The following is a 12,519-nucleotide window of genomic DNA, read 5'->3' as shown; positions in this document are numbered from 1 at the left end:
TTAAAGGCTATAACTGCGTTCTCCTTGTGTTTGTTGCTCCTAGCTATCATAAACTCTATTTATGTCTTATTCAACTTGTTAAAAAGTTCCACGCGCGTCTTGATATTTTAGCGCAAATGGGCTCGAGTGATTTCGCGGGTGCTCCCTGAAAAAAAAAATGCGCGAGCCTTTTACACTAAAATATCAAAGACAGGGGCGTAGGAACCAGGGGGGGCAAGGGGGGCAATGCCCCTCCCTAGAATTTTACTGGTAGGGGCAACTAATGTTTTTGCCCCCTCCAACCTTTTGGTCAGTTGCAATCTTCACAAGGCTCAAATTATCATTTTAGAAGCATAGAAAGCTTATAGAACCTCAACTGTGTTTAAATTTCAGTCTTTTCCTGCCAATGTATATAGTAGAAAAATGTACAAATGCATTCGGTGAAGCTACACTCCATTAAAAATTCAAAACCATTCTCCAGATTGGTTACACTTTGCCCCCTCCAACTTCTAGAACGTTCCTACGCCCCTGATCAAAGAGCGCGTGGAACATTTTAACAAGTTCAACAAGACGTGAATTAAAATTCGACGAGTCACCCTTTTTATATAGATCTAACATTCAAAACTGAACTGAACTCCTACGTATCTCGTGACGAAAGCGATACAATAAAACAAGTTCGGCAAGCGTAATGACTTAACAGAAAGGCTTATTATTCGCGAATCGAGAGCGTTTTGTCATTTATCGCGTCTCCTCCTTGATTAATGGGGCTATCTTTCTTTGCTTTTCTGAGAACACTTTGATGAAACTTGAACCGCTGATATGTTTGTAAAGAACTCTTATAAAAAACATATTTTTTTTGGTAGCTTTCAATATGAAAATTTACGCAATTCATTTTGGAATAGTCCTATTTGACAGTAAGAAAGAATAAAGATAAATAACAATGAAATTGGAGGAAGCTCTAACGCTTTTTGGTTTTTCAAGTCGCTCGTCTATGGAAGCCGGGTTTTTGGTACGTTGTTACAAATATTGTTCTTCTTATAATAGTTATATGAGCAAATTCGTGGTCCTAATGTTGATAGAAAATAGAGGGCTCAAAACGGAATCAAAGTCAAGGTGACACAAAAAAAGGATTGACTTAAAAGTCAATCAAATCGGCCCGATATCTGATTGGTTCCTTAAAACGTACGTCTTAATACTTAGTGTGTTACTCTGTAGATTTGAAACATTTCTCCAATTTAAAGTATTAAAGGACCGCCGTCATTAGTATTTATCTGGCTAAAGACATATTTATTTAGAATCCTAAGAATGAATTTATTTGCTTTGAGACCATTTTAAATATCTCAATTAAGAATGAAGTTTTGCAATAGATAATATTTTATTTATAGTTTTAGCAAGAATTAAGAGCACGATACCATAATGGAACAACGCGGTGCTGTTATTAAAACTTTACCAAAACGATAATAACATTTACAAAATAAGTATCAGATAATTGAAGCGTTTGTTTTTGCTTGCCTTCTGGAATATGCGATATATCAACTAGAACCAAGTTTGTCTTTTAATCTTTTGATATTTGATATTTATTGTTACTTATTGCGTTTATTTATTTTAATTCAAAAGGAATTTCTTTTCATAATATACAACAGAAACATAATAAGAAAAAGCAAATTCTTTAAATTATATAAAAATTATATCCATTATGCCGTGAAGTATTGAAATTTAAAGTTTAGGGAGTTATGTTAGAACTATGAATTATACCTAAGGATTAATATTTTGTATTTTTTTCGTTTTAGATCGGAATCTCGTTGCTATTGTTGGATGTTTCCAGAAGAGTACAGAGAAGTCATGGTTCATTGACCGAAATACATCGATTCAGTCCAATAGAAGAATCTGACCCTCAAAAAGAAAGAAATTGTTCTAGACGATTCAAGGAGAAACGCTAATCATCACCGTTAGATTTCAGTACGATTAAGCGAAAGTAATGATTGTCTCTGCAACGTCGGCACTCGCAACTTCGGCCCTTCTGCTCATAGTCACACACTTAATACCCTTAACGACAGCGAGACCACATGACATTATCAGGTACAGTTCAATAATACAACCTTTGTAAATCATTCCTGATGGAGGAACTAATAGACTGACCACCATTAAGCCTCAGTCACACTAGAACTTAAAACCCAGTTGAGGTCGGTTTGAATGCCAGCTTCGACCACCGACGATAATTCTTGGTTCACACGTGCGAAATCGCTTCACTCCGGTTCGCTTATAGCCAAGGCTTAATGTCATTTCAAATTATGACCAGAATTTTAAAAATACTAACATGTAGGTACACCACAATTAGTTAATCATGTTTACTTTACATAAAGTAATACATTTGACATTATTAGGAATTTGATTCCCAAAATTTTTGAAAATACAAGCAATTTTACTTCCTCGCCTGGTCGTTTTGAAAGCGGTTCTAAGCGGACCGACTTGGACGAGTTGCTTCCCAAACCAACACCAAGCGATTTCTCACGCTGGTTTTGAAACCAAGTTATCTAAAACGAAGCGATTTTAGGGGTAAGTGTGAACCTGGCTTTAGTGTCCTTGATTCCAAGCCCACCTTTTATTTTTCATTCTAAATTGGTTTTGTCCGCTTGTTGAAAGATGGTCGTATAGTCCGGGGGGCGTCAAAATTCTAAGAAGGAATTCTTCTCTCTTAAGAAGAGTTTTAATTTTTATCTCCGTGAGAGCTCGCTAAAAAGCTTCAAATGTAAAAAGATTCTTCTAAAGATGGCGGCTAACGAGAATCCCACGAACGTTTTAAACTAAGCCTTTGACCATACATATTATTTTTACACAATTTCACGACAATATATAACGGAAGAAAACATTAGATTTATAATTAAAAAGGAGGATTTCATGGTAAACTAAGTTGCCATTCTGTATTCTCTGAAAATATCATACTGTTTATTTTCTTCAGCATCAAGTAAACTGACTTGAATATTAGCTGACATTTTTATTTATAATTACCACCACTTTGTGACCAAGAGCACTCGTGAGAAAAGATTAAATCGCTTCCTGTGAGAAGGACCGTACAAATTTTGAGAAGTCAGAATTCTCACTATTGGAAGAATTCTTAGAATTTGAACCTAGAGAGTATAGGTTGCAATCATGGCAAGAAATAGCGCACGACACTTGGCATTTGACTCCTAAATAGAGTACATCGACTCCTAAATAAAATGAAGAGATCTTAAGAGTCAATTTGACTATAGCGGAATAATATCCCGCTATCCTCGAATACTGCCTGGGAAATTCTAAAACTTCTTTCTTGAAAAGTCGGCGAAATGGGCAAAGTGGAAAAGTGACAGGACCACAAAGGGATGATAGTGGCTATAAAATATGCGCGATTGATACAATTCTGGAAAAGATAGGGTTCAATAAAACGGCGGATAGTATAAGGAAATAAGACGCTCCCTTATTTACCGACTCTGCGTTTTCCCTTTGATGAATTGTAAGCTACCTGCAACCGTAAATCAAAGTAAAAACAATTGATGGCTTTTTAACTGAATTTAGATTTTTTGCAATTTAAAACCTTTTTGGATTTATCCGGATACGTGCCATCTGAAGCAAGAATAATATATGTTTTTATTGTATTTATATTAGCGCAATATATTAAGTCACGGTTCTGTAGTAGAATTAGATTAAATATGGAGAATCTGAACCATTTAACTACATGTATATCCGTATTAAAAAAGAATTCATATTTTATTACATTCTTTCATAATTTATACAAAACAACGTGTATTCAGTTGTATACTCTCCAAACTTTCTATATTTATTAAGCTCTTTATAGCTGCCGGTAAGGCAGTTCTGAATTGTAATAGTAATTCGTGTATAAGCAATTACTACTTTTTTACTGGCCTGAGGGAAGTACAAGTTGACAATGTGTTGGGCATTTTTGCAATATCCTCACTCAGCTCACTAGCGGCTCATGCTAACGTGAAATTTTTCTCAGATGCTCTTCGAACTAGCTTCGAATCTAACATATATGCTTAGATATACCTGATCTCTCTTGGCTAATGTATTCAATTGGTTTTTTGTACCAGTTCAAATTAGTATCAAACTATCAAAAAGGTCAAAAAGTTGTAGAAATTGAAAAATAAATATATTCAAAATGTTTGTAGCCCAGATGACCCAAATTACTTTATAGCACCTTAAATTTATACGAAATAAACCAAAAACATTTACACTAATAACTTAAGCCATTCTCATATTTATCAAAATTGCAAAATGCAGCTCATATTTATCTTCCTTCTCATTATTTTCTCAAAGTTAATATCTTTTTCAAACCGGTCAAAAGTAGCACACAATGACTCCTGTCATCAACCCATTTAACAAATCTAATTAATTTATATTGCTCTTCTACTCAAACCGCTCACTTAGATCTCAAACTCTCACTGAAAATTTACCGCTCACTTAGATCTCAAACTCTTCATGGCGCTCGAAAATGATCGGAGCGTGCCCAGCTTCGCGAGGTGAATTGCCAGAATTTTTGTTAAGGTCGGGAACTGGGTATAAAAATACCAGTCCCAATAACACTATATTAACGACATACATGTTGGAAAGGAGTTGCGTAAAACTCTTATTCGCGGGGCAGCCCCGCGTAAGTGATGGCAAATTAGTTTTGAACTTGGTCAATATTGTTCTTGGTTGCGTCTTGTCGCCTGCCGCCATACCCCGCTCTCGCAAAAAATAAACAATCGAGCTCTTTTTGTCTCGCTCTTCCGAAAGCCAATTCACACGCGCCATCATTCGAGACTAAAATTGTCTATTCTTCGAGTTTCGTCTCGGAAATGAGTTTAATTCATCAAAATCCGCGGGCATTTCTTGTTACTTTCCATAATTAGCTTTTAAAAGCAAACAACTCTACGAAAGACTTCGAGTAACGTAAATAAAGGTCACGTAAAATGGATTTTCTGGCGGTCAAATATCATCAACTCAGAATGAGTTATATCCTGTGGTTATTAGCAAACCTTTAAACGTTGACGAAAAATTAAATCGTTAAACTCGTTATGCCAAGGGCAAAGAACTTTATTAAAATTAAGAGAACGTTAACTGTTTACCGCGTTGGATCTTTTCAAAACAGGGGATTGTTGTATGATTAAACCAATTCCGGTTTATTGACAATTGGTAACAATCAACGGATAAATATTTGAAGTGACTATATTGGAAATATAAAGTTTACATGAAATCCTTGTTTCAGTGACTTAGCTCTGTATCAGGATAACAGTTTGTAATTAAATTAAAATGGGATTTACGAGAAGGCAGAAAACAGCTTTGACATCCTGGATAAAGTCAAAGTCGTGGTAAATTATTAATATCCAGATTCAATTAAAGTTTTGGGTTCTTGTTAATACGAATAAAACCAACTATAAGAGCTAAGCTAGAACGTTATTTTGTGGAATATAATGTTGTTCTTAACATTTGTCTTCTAAACCACTCGATCACGCAAATTTAGTATTTAAGACCGAATACGACAAGTTCGTTTCTGTGGACACTAATACAGTTTCAGGGTAGGTTTTCTGCTCTAAAGTTGTTAATTAAATAATTAGACATAAATAATTACTAAATAAAAAATTACAAATAGATAATAAATGATAAATAAAAATTGATGAATAATAAATGATGAATAATAAATAATAAGTAATAAATGATAAATAACAAATGATAAATAATATATGTTAAATAGTAAATGATAAATAATAAATGATAAATAATATATGTTAAATAATATATGTTAAATAATAAATGATAAATAATATATGTTAAATAATGAATGATAAATAACAAATGATAAATAATAAATGATGAATAATAAATGATGAATAATAAATAATAAATAATAAATTGTAAATAAATAATCATGACATTAATATTGTTATTATTATTAATTTATTTACTAAATGTTTAATCAATTACCAAATAATTATTAATTATAAATTTATTTAAAAATAAAATAAAAAATAATCAGCTAGGCTAATACCCAAGGCACCACCTTAGACATAAGTCATCAAGCGACTATTAAAGCAATTAACCCGGCCACCTGAATTAATGGCTTTAAAAGTCGCTTGATGTCTTAGGCCTAAGGTGGTGCCTTGGGTATTAGCCTAGCTGATTATTTTTTATTTACTTAATAGTTAATAAATTACCAATAATTATTAATTATTAATTTATCAATTATTATTCGGGAATCATTATTATTTTTATAATTACCCGGAAACCTATACGTCTTCACATAATAGAACAAAATGTCATCTTTTCATATCCTATCTCAATGAATTTTCAAATAATTTTCGAAGACAAATACCTGAAGAATTAAATCCATAATTTATTTAAACTTAGGGAGGAGGACTAGGACGATTTTTAGCGTGGCTGCCAATTACCCGCACGCTCTAAGAGTAAGCTCTTTCCCCCCTTTCCCAAAAAATCCAATCAGCCCGGCATCTCATTGGTTCCCTAAAACTGACGTCATCCTACGCGATTGAAGCGTACACCGGTGACGTGTCTCCCCCCACACCTCTCCTGCGGGTAAAATTCGACCATGCTCTCAACATTATCCTTAAAGGCCTAGGTTTGTTTCTGCCTGTCCCCCTTAAATGAACTTGCCTGTAAAGCAAATACCCTGGTGGTAGGCCAACCGCTGAACATGTTGGCCCACCACCAGGGTATTTGCTTTTCAGACAAAGTTATTTTAAAGGGGGACAGGCAGAAGCAAACCTTGGCCTTTAAGTATAAATACACTATTGCAGGAATCCATACCTCTACTTGGAATTCTTATCCTGCCGTATCGCGTATGGTAAGATCACTCTGACGGTTTCGGCCTCGCCTCTGAGAGAAAAAAATCCCCTCTGCGCGCTCCCCTTTCACGTTGTTGTTTGTTAAGTTAACATAGTGACGTCAAAAAACCGTCAGCCCCACCGAGACGAAAATCTGCCGCGATATGCATTCCAAGTAGAGGTATGGATTCCTGACTTTTGATAAAACATTGGGTTTGAAATAAAAGCACAATTTAAGTTCTGAAAATTACAGTTATTTAATTAAATTTATTAGTAGTGTTCTCAGAATAAATAATTTAACAATTTGTTTTTTAAGAAAATGGCTAAAGGCAATTTGCTTGTTTTTAGCTTCGTAATATCGAGCAGACCTTGAACGGCAATCGAGGTGATCTCTTGATAGTCCAACACGGGCAATATAATCCGATAAAACGGGAGAAACGTTTTGAAGCGTGAAATTTAATATTTGTGGAAAAGAGGCGTCCATATTACTCTCTATTACTTTCTTGGAAATATATCTCGAATACTTTATTAATGCCGAAAGAAGCTATATACAGAGACACCAAACGATTTGCTTCAACGGTAGTTTAAAGAGAACATACACTATACGTATGTACGGCGTACGAAGCTTATTTCTGGCGCTCTGGGCAAATAAAGTGGCCCCAGAAAAGCGAGATCTTTTTTGGAGTTGGGAAGAGGATAAATCCCGTTTTATATAAAGAGACTAAAAACAAATCCATCATTTTTATTCCCCCGCGTCGCGTTAAACACGACCCCTAGCGGACGTCCATTGCAATTTCTTTTTAAATAAACATACTCGCGTAAAGTGCCCCGTAGTTAAGGGCTGAGGCTGATATTTCATATATTTCCATATTCAAAGAACCGGTCGCAGATGGCTTTTTTCTCGCCTGTATTGAAATCCGTTACCGTCAGGCTTTTAGAAGTAATTTAAGTTTGTTTTACGAAACACACTTTTATTTACAAAACGTTATTACAGTTTAGTGTGTGTTGTACACAAATCTATTTATACATAACCAATAAAGCTATTCAGTCTCTACAAAGGCGTTGTTTTCATGATCTCCGGGAGATATTCCCCGCCTACTTGGAGTGTCGTCCTCCTTTACAGGGAGAAAGATGATACGATTACAGGAGGAAACGGCGGAGGGCGTGGTTTTACTTCGGGGAATCACTGGGCGATATTCACATATTCTTTGTTAACCTTATTACATTCAAGATAGAATGGTTTTGCGCTCTGAGAAAGTGATATGCACTGAAGATTTTAGAATGAGTTTTTTTATATTTTGTCGTACAATGCGGGTGAATTTGAATATTCCTTAAATATCTTTAGCCTTATACTTAATTTTAAATCATATGAACCCAATTTTAAGGGCTGGATTATATTTTGTTTTTTAGCCAGTTGTTTTTAGGAAACTGGTAGTCCCGTGTTCATTAAATTTATTACTTGCCTCAAAATAAATGTATTCGCTTTTATGATAACAAGTGTTTTGTTGTTTAATTCCAGAGATCGGCGAAGTGGAATTTCCGACAACAGAATGACAGAAATCGAGACATTAATGAAGTTATCGAATTTAGGCACATTTACGAAAACTTTCTCCAAGACACCGGCATTCGGAATTTACAACATCGATCAAATGTGAGTCTCCTGTATGGAGCTATAATGTTTATTTATGGTCCTAAAATCAATTTCGGGTTCTTTTATTTGTCTATTAGAAAACTATTTCTTTAAAATAATATTAGTTGTATAGATAAATTAATCGTGAAAGATATTTTTATGCGTAAGCACAAGCCAATAATAATACCGTTTCGGGGGGAAGGATGAAAGATATAGAGTTTCACCATAAACCATAAAGTTAGGGCTTTAAAGATAAGATTAGCAACTAGTAAATATAGTACAAATCCCGCACGCTTTAGAATAAATAGATTTTAGAAATCTTGAAATCAACTTAAAAATCCCGAAATCTGGGAGAAAATCAGTTAAAAAATCTCGAAATCAGCTTTTAAAACCTGAAATCAACACGAAAATTGTGCTCTGAAATCTCAAAATCAGTTTCTGATTTCTGAAATCACTTTGAGATTCAAAACCTCGTACACAAAATTTGCAAGGGGTGACATCTCCCGAATTTCATGGTATTCGTAGCGTAAGATTTTAGCGAAGGGGTTAGCGCTTTCGCCTCGCAGCAAGAGCAGCCGGGTTCGATCCCAGCTTGTGGCGCTGGGTGAGAATTCTGAACTGCTCCTTCTGCGTAGAGTTTGCAAGTTCTCTCCCCATGCACTGGTTGAAGGGGTTGTCGCCCCAGCTCTTCGGTTGCCCTATTCATGAAAACTTGTTGAGATTAACAGTAATAGTTAGAGTAGGGAGCTGTTGGCTCGCGTAGCATGAAGGGTTAGCCACCACCCTCCTACGCATTGTAACCTGCCCACCTGTTTAAGGCATTAAAAAATGACTTGGGCCTAAAGGGGTGCCTTGGATATTAACCTAGCTGATTATTATTATTTGTTTCAGCAAAACAACTCCCAGGTATTAGAAATACCTTCGATTTTTACCCACAAAAATAAATTCAGAATGAAATAATAGGCGATTAAATAAATCATTATCCAGGGAAATCGCCAAGAAGTAAAATTTCCGAGAGCCAGGACCCACCAGTGCTTGTGGATATAATGGAAACTTTTCACCTTTAAACAGAACTTCGTGTGATAAACAGTAACTTGCAGGTTCTGGTTCTTGGAAATCTTACTTCTTGGCGATTTCCTGGGAGGATGATTTATTGAAGCGTCTATTAAATAGATTTAAGATATGAAATGTCGTTCCGAATAACAATTTGTTCTTAAGCATAAACCCTATTTTATAAATAATTGGCTTCAGGAATCCATCCCTCTATTGGGAATGCTTATCACGGCAGATTTTCGTCTCGATTTGGCTGACGGTTTTATTGACGTCACTATGTTAACTTAACAAACAACAACGTGAGAGGCGAGCGCGTGCAAAGGGGATTTTTTATCTCGTAGGCGGGGCCAAAGCCGTCAGAGTGATCTTACCATACGCGATACGGCAGGATAAGCATTCCAAGTAGAGGTATGGATTCCTGTCGGCTTTAAATATGAAAATGATCTCGTTTGGAACAGTGGCCGTCGAAAGCGGAGTTTCCGAAACCAGCGGCGTGACGCCCGAAACAACGTCATCCTGATCCTGCCCAGCAACGAGGAGGGCCACGAGTCGCCGCCCGAAGAACAAATATTCAATGATTCCGGAGAAGAAACTTCGGCGTACCTTCACGACGAAAAGGGAAAAGGCAACTCGGGAAGACACGCGCCTCCGAATCATTTCACGCTGAAGATGACATCCGCCATCCCGTCGTCGGTGTCCATGCTCAGGATGAATCAGTTCGCGAACGAAGCGGATGATGACGACGAAAAAGATTTTATGTCCTAGAGCCAAGGTGAGGGACGATCCATCATAGACGACTATTTGTTTAGCCCGGAGTTTATCGAGATAGGAGAATATTAAACTGCCATTTTGTCATGCCAACGCTCTAGTGTAGGGAGCTCTTGGCTCGCGTGGCTTTCAGGGCTGGCCACCACCCTCCTACGCATTGTAACCCGGCGACCTGAATTAAAAAGCTTTAAAAGTCACTCGATGACTTGGGCCTAAGGTGGCGCCTTGGGTATTTGCCTAGCTGATTATTATTATTTTATTATTATTACGTCATGGAAATTTCTAGCGTCCGAAAGGTCATAAGTTGAAATTTAATTAAAAATTTGCTCTTTACCATGACGCCATCTGTTGGCAAGGCGAAACTAAAATCAGAGCGACTATGACGCTCCAGGCATATTCCATTTGGCGCACTGATTATAATTTCATGTTGCATTTTCGTGCTCGGATCGGCCCACACCGCTTCTCGCCTCTTCCATTTAGCACTCTGAGTTCGCTCGAAACCAATCTGCCAATTTTGGTCTGCTTGGTGCAATTTGTTTTGTCTGTCTCTAAATCGGAGTGAGATCAATTGCGTCAGAAATTGATTCGAGCCAAATCTTCAGGAGTCAAATGGAAGACGCTATTTGGCCATTGTAATCTTCCTCACCAACCAAGGGGAGAAAACCGAAACACGTGGTTAAAGTTTATTAACAATTGATTTCTAAAATTAACGCACCATTTATCGTTTAAGTAAATAAAAAAAAAGTTTCAATATCGAAATAATTTGTTAAAAATTTTATTGTACTTCTTTATTGCAGACTACTGGAGTGAACTTAGAACTACATCAAGCGGGTGATCACACACGAATACTCAAACGTAGAAAATAAAAGAAAAAGCTACTTATATCCATATTTAAACAACGCGAAACGCGAAGAGAAAACGTCTTTAATACGGGCTTTAATCAGTTCATGTACTAGGCCTTTCAAAAAGAAGTTCTTTCTTCATTAGGCTTAAGAAATGTAGTGTTAAAATTAAGACCGTGTGTGTTAAAAGCTTTATTCTTCGTGTTTTTGCATCGCTTAAATAATTTAAAATCTCTAATCTGGGGTCTTCGGATCAAATCAATTGCTAGGCAGTGATTTTTTATTATTTATAACAAATATTTATCCCGCACTGTACAAAGATATCCAGTGATTATGTACTTTTCATCCGTTAAATGAAAAATTACGAAATAAATTTGCATAGATGTAGCGTTTTTTGAAATAAAGTTATTCCTGTAGCGTTAATTTATGAAAAATATTGTGAACAATCATAATTGTTTATACAATGTACCGTTCCTTGTTGATAATTCTGTATTATATATTTATGAAAATCAAATAAAAGTATTTATTAATATTCCTCCTCACTGATTAAGTTGATATGGTCTCATCAATTTTAAAAACCTTGAAATTATATTGAGTCAGAAATTCAAACACACTAAATGAAATTTTTCAGTGTATTTAGAATATTTAGCGCCTTTTCTAGCCATAAATACTACATTAAATTAAAACCGCCTTTAGTCATTTAGAGTAAAATAACTTAACTTTTCTTAGAAATGGATTTATAAGCTTAGAAAGGGATAAAGCGTAAGGCATTAGAAAGCTTTTAAGGTGTTAAGACCACATTCAACGTTCGCCGTCCAGAAGCAGCAATTAGGTTGCTTAAAGGGAGTAGATTCCTCCTTTTTTGGCAAGGTGTGCCATAGCTTCTCTCTTTTCTCGCTCATGGCGCTAGTCTAGAACGATAGTAGAAATACCCAATTCTTCTATTAGAGGAAGCGTGCCCACCCTGAACAGGTTTTATCACTTGAAACCTTTATTGTTTCATATTTAGTGTTAATATTTTAAAGCACCCTTAATTAACATCTAAACAACAATATCTAAGCTATAAATCAATTATTTTCATTATAGTTTGGATAATTATTCAAACATAATTTCTTAATAATGAGGTTCGTGGTTTTAGATTCACGAAAGGCGTTTTAGCAAAAGTAAATAGGGGGAGAAAGTCTATCACTGCCTTCAGATTTTACCTTCCACCATGCTTGACACCCTTTTTAAAGAGCTAGTGATCACGTGATATTTCTAACCAATAAGGATAGCGCATTACGCGCGAAGTAGTGCATTTGTGGTATTCCGGTCTGCGGTCAAGATGAAAATTTTGAAATGTATTCCCTGGCAACCATGTCACCGCCTCGCGATTTCAAATAGTCTCTCTGTCAAATGCTGACCATTATTTCCTTCGAGAACGGTTGATTTT

The 12,519-nt window shown here is 35.9% G+C and overlaps 1 protein-coding gene across 3 annotated transcripts in view; it reads left to right on the top strand.

Annotated features, from left to right (window-relative positions):
• Positions 1-11,470, top strand: part of LOC149949453 (uncharacterized) — a 74,853-nt gene extending 63,383 nt beyond the window's left edge. For 2 of the 3 annotated variants that reach the window (XM_090169229.1, XM_090169231.1), the window contains exons 2-5: positions 1,770-2,058; positions 8,314-8,445; positions 9,936-10,249; positions 11,043-11,470. In XM_090169229.1, coding sequence (XP_090025355.1) covers positions 1,958-2,058; positions 8,314-8,445; positions 9,936-10,242 — 540 coding nt within the window. In that variant the 5' untranslated portion in view covers positions 1,770-1,957 and the 3' untranslated portion in view covers positions 10,243-10,249; positions 11,043-11,470. Of the gene's footprint in view, positions 1-904; positions 989-1,769; positions 2,059-8,313; positions 8,446-9,935; positions 10,250-11,042 lie in introns of those variants that run through there. The other variant, XM_090169230.1, reaches the window with a different exon arrangement.
• The last annotated feature ends 1,049 nt before the right edge of the window (positions 11,471-12,519 follow it).

Source organism: Leiobunum rupestre, chromosome 3 (genome assembly GCF_980474605.1).
Source record: "Leiobunum rupestre chromosome 3, qqLeiRupe1.1.hap1, whole genome shotgun sequence".
Classification (NCBI taxonomy): domain Eukaryota; kingdom Metazoa; phylum Arthropoda; class Arachnida; order Opiliones; family Sclerosomatidae; genus Leiobunum; species Leiobunum rupestre.
Note: the sequence above shows the minus strand (reverse complement) of the source record. Positions and strands in the feature narration are given on the sequence as shown.